Raw genomic sequence first — 9,830 nt, 5'->3', positions numbered from 1 at the left:
TACTTTGGAAAGTAACGATTGTATCGTTTGTAAAAAAAAAAGAAAGAAAAAAAAGTAACAACCATCAACACCAAATCACAGAATTCATAAATACTCTAACAGAGTAAAAGAGAATTACACCCAAAAAGGTTAGAGGATACATTGATATTAATAAGGTTTCCTATGGTTCCAAATGAGCGTAAATGACAGTGAAAAATTAAAACCAATTAAAGGTACTCAACAACCTCAAAAGCTACTAAAAACTGAAGTTTTATGTCCCTGCAAAACACTTTTTAGGGACTGAAATCAATGACATCAGTAACATGGCAGGGGGGTTGGAACTAGATGATCTTAAGGTCCTTTCCAACCCATATAATTCTATGAACATAAGGGGAAGCAGAGGCTCACTTTAAATCTAATCACAACTCTACTTGCCTAGAAATCCCAGAAATAGTACTTTCTTTTGTAAGACTATGTCCAAGAAGTGTAGCTTTTTTAGTGATTTACAAGTGAACTCTCAGGAGACACAGGAAAACAAGAAAGGCTCAAGTTTTCTTTCATCTCCTTAACAACTGGGTGTACTCTGTAGCAAGTGAGCTCAAGGTAACATCCCCTGGCGAAAAAACAAAAATGAAAGGGGAGGGTGTACGTGGTGTTCATGAAGGATACAAGCTTGATAGCCCTAAACACCAAGGTCTTCTTTTAATTCGTAAGATAACATGGCACCAACTCAATAAAGTAACTATGTCTCCTTAGCCACACTCTGTCATTTGATAGCAAGTGCTGCAATACTGATATAGGTCCCTTGGCCTCTCCAAACCAAAATAACTTCCTTGTTTTCCAGACAGACAGCAAGTTCTCATTGTCATGTCTTCAGGCTGGAATGGAATTGTAATTATTTTGTTCTACAGTGATACTTATAAAGGAATAAAAAAAAAGTGCAAGGCCAAACTTCTATCTGGAAGACTCGAAATGTTTGCATTTTTCTTCATTTGCAGGAACTTTTCATGCCTGCTAAGCTAACACAGAAGTGTGGGAACCATAGCTGAGTTCCTCCAAAACAGTCACATTACTTAGGAAAGTGCAGCATCTGCTCAATCCATAATCACATTTGTAATAAATGTGAACTCAAATAACAATCTCCTATGACCTGTATGTGCAGTATCAGACCAGCTCTCCATTTCTCAAATGGAAGCTATTTTTCAAATAACCACCTAACTGAATAAACCTAGAAAGAGCAGAAAATAAAAAAGCAAATAGTGACAATTTCTACAAAAGAATTTTTAAGAGCACATACACAGAACATTTAAGTTCTGATTTGGTTACTCAAACTTTGAGTCACTGTCAGTCAATATTCCTTGCAGACCACAAGATACCCTTAGAGAACTTGCTGAAAGCACTGTAAAGGTGATGGCATTTAGTGACCCAAACGTAAAGCCATAGTTTGTGGAGCCACCATTTGGTAAAAGTCATCTCAGGAAAGGGAACACGCACAGGATATTATCATCACTGCATGACACCCTTGGTATTTTACGACTTCCACAGAACAGTTCGTTCCTTAAGCCCCAGAAAGCCAGAGAACAGTTACTTCAAATTATCTTTACAGTTGGAAATTGGCATTTGTCAGAATTTAACATAGCTGTAGGTAAACAGAATTAGCAACGTTTGTTCTGAACAAAGCAGCACATTCTGTTCCCCCTGTCCCCTCCCCAAAACAAAGGCAAAATGCAGCTACTTTGCTCATCACGGCTCCCAGGCCGAGGACACTGCAGCTTTGTAGATTGCAAATTCCTCCACGCACATGACGCACGGTTACACAATTGCACGGGGTACCCAGCACAAAAGCATTGACCCAACTGCTGATTTTACTCAACATGCACTTCCCATGTACATTAAGAAGAAATTTAAGGTATTATGCTGCACTTAAGATTACGCAATTTTAATGACAACGAAATCAATAACAGAAAAAAAGAAAAACAGATACTGTCCAAGATTTTGTAAGTGATGGGTTGAGATGGGACATCCAAGAACTGATGCTGGACAAGAAAAAAAAAAAATTTAAAATCCTTTAAAGTTGTCGGACTTTCTTATCAGTGCTTTTAATATTGACATCCAGTGTCTCTACTTTTTTTGTTAGCCGATCCAGCATATCATCTTGCTCATCTATTTCTGTCTGCAGCCCAAGAGCTAGGTTTTTCAGACGACTCAACCCAGAAGACATCTCATCTGGCAACAAAGAGAGTGACCATAAGGAATCAAAGCAGTATAAAGCATACTGTTTAAATGGACACTGTCATGATTTCCTCTTCTCCGAATCCCTGAGTTAGAAAATGTTAGTTACAAGTGCTCAAGTCTGAGTGTTCTTCTCCAGCAGGGGAAGCACCAATATATTAATACTTCCACTGCATTACTACCAGAAATAATCACTTCCTTTTTTCCATTACAAGTTTACTGCAGATGCTTAAAGCCAAATTGGATCTTTATAAAGGGACATACCCCGTAATGTAGTTTTTACTTAAAATTTTTATATATATATATGAAATGGGGTACATTTTTTCTCAGGTCAATACACTCAATATGCTCACTACCTCAATTGTTTTTCTGCAAACTTCATGCAGAGATACCAATACACTTACCATTTAAGCAGTTATTTAACATAGATAAAAAAAAATCCCATTTCCAGATTTTCTAATTTGGCTACAGGGAAACTATTTTATTGCACAATTGATTGGTAAACACTTTTGAGGCTAATATGCTTTGCACAGCTTGTGAGTAGAACAAGCGTGCTTCCTCTAACTCTCACACTTGACTATTTCTCTTTGATCCATTCCTTTCTGATTTCTTTCCAATCTCTTATTTCTAGGTCAGCTAAACAGCAACACACGTAAGCAAAGAGGCACTTTGTGTATATGCTGCAGAACAAAGGAAGAGAAAGTCAGCTGAATGGTTTTGGGAAGTAATGAAAGCAAATTCACAAATCAAATATTTAGTGTCTTTCAATTCTTTCACTTTCTGTGAAACATGTTTATTTCAAAAGCTGCACACAGTTGTAAATTCTTTGGGTCCAAACTGATGTACAATTTAATATCTGAGTTTAATGGTCAGTTAGGTAAGTTGAATGCCTCTTTCAATACAAGTAGTAAACTTTAGAAAAAGAGGCAGTAAGTCTCCACACTGGTATAATCTGTATGTCAATTTGAAGCAGTATTTCCTTATACTATTGCTACACCTGCTTAATAAGATTTTTCAGAATGGATAAGCCTGCTTGTCCCAGTGATATCCCAGTCAACTTACAGGATGATTCAGAGAAGCATTCATACCTTGAATTGCAAGTGTTACGATACTTAAGGACCACTTCCTCTTTCTAACAACAGATTTGCCAGCATATTCACATTTGGTAAGAGTGTTTTTCTTATTGTCAATAAATGATCTAAGAGGACTCATGCTTTTGGTGTGTGGGGTTCTTTTTCCCCCTTGGTCTTTTTGCTCAGAGACAGCTCAAAACCTATCAATTTCTAAAGCACAGCATGTTGCAGAAGAATTTGAAGTATTGATGCCAATAGCATATCAGTTGCCACATTAGATTTTCACTATTCCAGGCATCCTAGCCAGTTTGTTTCTAGCTGGTTTCAGGTGAAATGCATTTCTAACTCAGATGTTATTAGTATTTACAAGTAGTTGACACACACAGACCCCACAGCATTCTACCATTCAAATAATGTATGCTTCAATCAAACTTTGCATTCTGCCACACAGATAGTTTTGAAATGCAAAATACAAGCAAACAATTTGTTTTTAATTATCAAATTCCACCTGTGAACTAAAATAAAAAGTGTTCATTGGCAATATATTAGTAATTTTCCCTGGCTAAAGAGCCAAAAATTGAGAATTACATTACATGAAACAGCTGCAGTTCTCTCACTCACCTAAGTTGTTATCAATTTTCTGGTGGTAAGCTCGCAGGTGTTGGTTCTTTGGATAGGAATCCCTTGGTGCTGAGGAAACTAAATCTGCTTTGCTGAAATCATTGTCTGTTAAGAGTATAAAATACAAAATATTATCTAAGAAAAAAGCTGTTAAGAAGATGCTTTAAAGTTTTAGAAGGGTTATTAAAAATGAGTCTGACCACAGCTGCCATGTAATACCATAACCTGTTAGCAGGAGTATGAGAAGTAGTCCAACACTGCTATCTATAGGGCATTCCTCAAAACGAACAGTTATTAAGCTACAATTATTCTAGTTTGGGCAGCCTTTTGTAGTTCTGCTGGGAAGTTGGGAGTAATAAGAACAAAACAAACTGAGCCACCCAAGTAACAGAGCAGGTAGGCTGGTAACTTCTACCAGAGTTAGTGTTCCCCCAGGACAAGCCACCAGAATCGAGTTATTTCTGCCCTCTATTGGACAGACTTTTAACATTATGCAGTGTGGAATGGAGATTAACTTTGCCAAAAAGCATTTCTTCACGTACAGAACTACAACTATAAAGATACCCTACTGCTTTCTTACTCTTACTAAACTAAATTGAACCTCACTTTAAAAAGGAAAAATTGTTTTGAACACAGAAGTCATCACAAGTTAACACATTGTGAGAACGGGGAATGAGATCAAACCCCATACACCTCCCTGCATGAATTAAGTAATGACTTCAGTGTGAAGGGTTATAGTCCTTGTTTGAAATAACAAGGAAAACCTATCTGAAAACTATGACAAAAGGATGGTTAAAAAGAATAACCTCCGAATGCATGTTAGCATTTTGGCAAGCACAGGACAAGGCTGCCTGCATGTTATATGGATTCTTGGGCTACAAAGAGTTTTAGTGGAAACAGTTCTCTAGAATTCGGAGCCATGAAGGCTGGGATACAGATCTCCAGACATTAAGCAGCAACATAAGTTGAAGGGTCTCTACCTTCACCCTGTATTGATGACAGACATAAGTGTAAAATAAAGTTACAAACCTATATCTAGCTTCCTTAAATTTGGATGACTTTCCTGGTATTTTGACTCTTGCTCTTTACTAGACATCATGGCTTCTTTTAACCTGGTAACAAAGAATAAAAAGAAAACATTCCTAAGGACCACAAGCCTCAATCTATTAAACGAGAACAGATACCACATTTATGTAAGAGCAGCACATTTATTACACCAGATCTAATATATTGCTTTAAAATAAATTATTAGCATTTGTCTTTAGTGAAAGCAGAACTTTAGTGCTGAAAATAGCACTGGTATCAAAACCAAAACTGTATCTTCCATCTTGGAGGCAACCTATTGCTTTCCTCTAGTGGAGGATGGAAGGAAAGGGAATCCATGCACCACTACCAGCCTTTACATAAATTCCTCAGCTGAAGAGACACAAGTACTGTAAGACACTAAATTTCACAGCAATTAATTTTTATTTACAGCTTTTAGTAGAAGCTAAAGAAACACACATAACACTTAACTGGAAGCATGTCAGTGCTACAAATCATGGTTTTCTGGTATGACTGAAGTAAGCATGATAATTCAGAAGACTGAAGAATCACTTGTGTAATTTTCTGTAATTGTTTGAATTAATTTCTCAGTGTTATTCTTACCACTATAAATAGAAGTGAAAATATTTTTCTAAGAGTTAAAGGGAAAATGTGAGCTAGACACCATCTCAGGAGTCTACTTGACAGAATCAACAGATCTTTTAAGTTCTGAATTTTGAGGTGACGTTTCAGAGATGCTGTGGGAGAAAAGTCCCAAGTAAAACGTGGATTTTCCTTACCTACTGTTAGCATAATATTCAGGCATTCCATTCTGCTCCGGCTTGCTCTCCGGAGGTTTGGCTTTGAAGTAGTTCACCAAGCCCCCCCAAACACTCTTAATGCTATTTATGTGCCTTTGACTAGTCTTCAAGTCCTGGTCCATTTTATCTACCATCTGCTCTGTGCGCTTCAGTGCCTCCCCTTGTCGTACAAGCTCCTAACAGATATCGACAGAAAAAGAGAACTAGTTAAGCCAAGATAAATAGGAACATCAGTAAACTGAAGCATCAAACATTTAACAGGCTCTCTGAAGAAAAATAACAGTTCCATCATCCCATGTAGATTATTTCTGAAGGCATACAGCCTTTTCACTCACTCTTCTTCCCCCAGGGCATTTCAGTCATGAGTTGCTAATCAGCCATAGCATTAGCCAGCTATAAAATCCTCATCACTACGCAACACCAGGTTCCCAACACCTACTACAAACAGCATCCAGGAATTTTCTGTATCGGCCTTTTGTCAGGTTGATATTTGTGTCTCTTCTTGATGGAACAAGCATGGCACCAGATGGGTGATGGAGTGAAAATGCAAAGGTTTGCAGCAGGGAAATGAGCAAGCAGAACCATTCCTAGTTTAGAATGACATCCTCATTGGGAAGTAAAGACTCTTTTGACGTTACTGGGATGTTCCTGATAATTTAGAAACAGAATAACCAAAGGCAATAAATGCATGTATAATTTTTTCATACCATTATTTGAACTAATACTAACAGTGCAGAGCTTAGAAATGTTGATATATACAATTATGTCACTTTCTAATTCAGCAGCACAAACATTATTCCAAAGTAATCAAAAGATTAATTCTGGCAAGAAAGTCACTTGCAGCTCACACTAGTGCAAAACAAAGAACTTGTGTTCATATTCTCTCTAAATTTCAGGACATTCTAGTGGAATATTCTTCTTTTCCCCTCAATAAAGAAGCAAACACACACGATTCAAGTTTAACATGAGCCCTGTTAAGCCTAAATTCTTGATTCCTGAATTTGTGCTTTTCTGGGCAAATAAATCACAAACCCACAAGGTCAGTGAAGTGCCACTGGGGACCCTCTTCAGTATAAGCACCTGTGGCAGCTTGGGTGTTCTCTCAGGTTAATTTGAGCAACCACGTTACTAACGCTGAAGGAAACGTCCCATTAGCAGGTGACACAGTGGATATGACCTCGCTGAACAATGCCTCTGAGGATAAACTATTCTGAAACACAGCCAGAAGAATGAAGGAAATGATTAATCGGGACAAAGCAAGGCCATCACAACCAACCAAGAGGACAGGCTCGCCATTTAACCAAGAGAACTGCGGAAAACTTTTTAATCCGATAAAAATGGATACAAATGCCATTAATAAGTCTTAGTAAGAGTTGATAAAAGCAGCTCGACACAGCCGAGCCCCAGTCTGTATTATACTGATAGAGAAGGTCTAAGTGGGGGGGGGGTTTCCTCCAAAATACCCTCAAAACGCGCCTCCACCCATAACGACCGTCCGCAGCGACGCAGAGAGGTAACACTGTCCGAAACTCTGGATAACTCTAAACAGAGGTGTTTCGGGAGAAGGAAAAGGAAAACAATACGCTGTCACCTCCCCCCCGGCCGGCCCCTACATCGCCACAGCTCCGGGGCCGACGGCTCCGTCTCCGGTCCGCGACCCACCTCGGAGGCGGCCACGCCGATGCGCTCGGACTCGTACAGCAACGAGAGGGAGCGGGTGGTGCTGTCGGCGGTGGCGGCGGAGCGACGCAGCACCTCCTGCTGCAGGTACCGCTGCCGCGCGGCGCCCTCCGCCTCCCCGCCGCCGCCGCTCGCCGACCACGGCGACACCGCCGCCTCCTCCTCCTCTTCCTCCTCGGCGAAGGGGTTGTAGCTCCTCGGGAGGCCCGACATGGTGCCCGGGGACAGCGGGTGGCTCAAGGAGACGGCGCGCTCAGCGCTAGCTCCTGACGGCGGCCGGGCCGGGGCTGCGTCCCTTCAGGCCGCGGCCCGCTCCCGTCCTTCCGCCCACAGGCCGCCGCCGGGCGGAACCACCACGCGCGTACGCCCGGCCCTCCCTCCTGGGGTGGGATGAACCCACTGCAGTCCCGCTGGGGGATAGGCGGACACCGGGAGGAACCATTGCAGGGGGTGGAGATGTGGAGGAGGTGGGCTGGGCGCGCCCATTTGTAGAGCGGGGCCTGCGGGCGGTGCTGCAGGAGGGAGGGGCACCAACGAGGGGCGGAGCGATGAAGCCGCCACGGACGCTGCCATCTTTGCGATGTGATCCCGCACGAACTGGTGGTCTCGCGAGAGGAGGGCGGGGCGGGCTGACCGGCGGGAGGGTGGCCCCTCCCGTTCCATCACAACATGGCGGCCGCGGCGGTGGCGGCAGCAGCTGCGGCTGCAGCAACTGCGGCCACGGCTGCGGCCAGTACCACAGCGGCGGCCGCCGCGGCGCCCTGCGCGGGCGCGGGGCGGAGCAGCAGCGCGGGCACTGCGCGCGGCTTCTACTTCAACACGGTGCTGTCGCTGGCGCGGTCGCTGGCGGTGCAGAGCCCCGCGCCGCTGGAGAAGGTGAGGAGCGGCTTGTGGGGGGGTTCCGTCCGTGAGGACTGCGGGGGTCTGCGGCTGCCGTGTGTGGGAGCCGCGTAGTTGTGGTGTGGAGGGTCGTCATGCTAGTGGGGCTTGCCTCTGTCTGTCACGCGTGTGGAGTCTGCGTGGAAGGGTCGGCATCATGGGAGCCGCGGCGGGGGGGTCCGAGCCCTTCCTGCGGGAACGTTTGTGCCGGGTGTGTGGGGAGGGTGCCGGGTTGTGGCCCTCTGTGAAGTGCGGGGTCGGGGCCTCCTCCTTTGGCCTTGTCGCGTTCAGGGGCCCGCGGGTGTGTCTGTGCCGCTGCCCAAGAGGATGCTGCTTTCCTCGGGTGAGGGCTGTCCTGTGGCAGTGGGGGCTGCTGGGCCTGTGGGGACCCAAAAATACTGTCGTTGGAGGAGGTGTCACCGCAGCAGCCATGGCCGGTGCTGTTGGAGTAGCCCCTCATATCCTCATGAGGAACATGGGTCCTCACATCAGGTGCATGTCCCTGAGCTTGTGGAACATGGGCTTGCAGATGTAATTGGTCTCAGCCTAACTGGGGCTGGTTGCTTTACTCTGTGTATCTGGCTAAATCCAAGCGACACAATCAGCTCAAGAGAAAATGTGCCTGGTGGAAATAAACCTCCCCTGGATGTCAAACCACACCAGGGGCGTCTCCATCTGGGTAGTTCCCCACATGCGTCTACACTGCTGGCACAGAGCAGCTGCCGTGGTCAAGCATGGTGCTGCTGCAGGGAGGGGAGGTGGGCAGCCTGGTGGTGCAGGCTTCTTCGTTCTTGTTCTGGGAGTCTGCTATTAGTTTGACAGCCAACTGTGAATAATTTTTTTTTAAGCCTTGCTGTTGGTTGACTAATATCCAGGGACTTTCCCTTCCTTTCCCTTCTGTCCCCTCCTGAGACTGCAGTAGGACGTAAATGATATTAAAAGTTCTTATCTAGCAAAAGTTATTCACTCATGTTACTGCAGATACTAACCTGATGTGGGACATAGGCATCAGAGGTTACTTTACAAAGTCTGTATTTCTTCTGCTGTGTTTTCTTTGAGGATTATATGTGTTGTGTTACAGGTCTTATAATTCTGAGGTGTGGCAGTTTAAGGACCAGAATGTTGAATTCCACGGAGCATCCAGTAAATTCTTCTAATTCTCTAGAGAAATAGTTTCTTGGTTTAGAAAGTTCGAGGCGGGGTGTATAAAGAGTTATCTAAATCGGAAGTAACTTGGTATTCAAACATAGTTAGTTATTATGACAGTCCTTTTTAGGCAATATTTATTAACATCAAGGAGATTTATAAAAAGACAATATGCTTTTGGCATTTTTCCTTTCTTAACAGTTCCACAGGGGGGAAAAAAAGTATTTGGGAGATTTGCTATGTTCTTTAGATGTGTGTTTGCAGGCTATGGAGAGAAATAATAGGTAAGTAGTGAGAAAATAATAGTTCTTGAAACTTAATCTGTTGTGTTAAAAGGATTTGAGCAAAAGCCATACCCAGCTAGGTGACAGTTTAT

The 9,830-nt window shown here is 43.4% G+C and overlaps 2 protein-coding genes across 6 annotated transcripts in view; one reads left to right on the top strand and one right to left on the bottom strand.

Moving 5' to 3' along the window:
* Positions 1-664: 664 nt before the first annotated feature.
* On the bottom strand, positions 665-7,821 carry SNAP29 (synaptosome associated protein 29). Its single transcript, XM_030500763.1, has 5 exons — positions 7,412-7,821; positions 5,729-5,925; positions 4,935-5,017; positions 3,906-4,010; positions 665-2,205 (listed from the first exon to the last, which is right to left on the bottom strand). Exons 1-5 carry the CDS (start codon positions 7,640-7,642, stop codon positions 2,048-2,050), a joined length of 774 nt encoding a protein of 257 aa, XP_030356623.1. The 5' UTR covers positions 7,643-7,821; the 3' UTR covers positions 665-2,047.
* A 231-nt stretch (positions 7,822-8,052) lies between these two features.
* The window catches only part of PI4KA (phosphatidylinositol 4-kinase alpha), a 60,191-nt gene continuing 58,413 nt past the window's right edge, over positions 8,053-9,830 (top strand). For all 5 annotated transcript variants that reach the window (XR_003993653.1, XM_030500742.1, XM_030500741.1 and 2 more), the window contains exon 1: positions 8,053-8,305. Coding sequence is in view for 4 of the 5 variants with exons in the window: in XM_030500742.1 (XP_030356602.1) it covers positions 8,099-8,305 (207 nt within the window). In the remaining variant the exon portion in view is untranslated. The remainder of the gene's footprint in view (positions 8,306-9,830) is intronic.

The sequence above is a fragment of the Strigops habroptila genome, chromosome 11 (assembly GCF_004027225.2).
Source record: "Strigops habroptila isolate Jane chromosome 11, bStrHab1.2.pri, whole genome shotgun sequence".
NCBI lineage: Eukaryota > Metazoa > Chordata > Aves > Psittaciformes > Psittacidae > Strigops > Strigops habroptila.
This window is presented reverse-complemented; position numbering and strand designations above follow the sequence as displayed.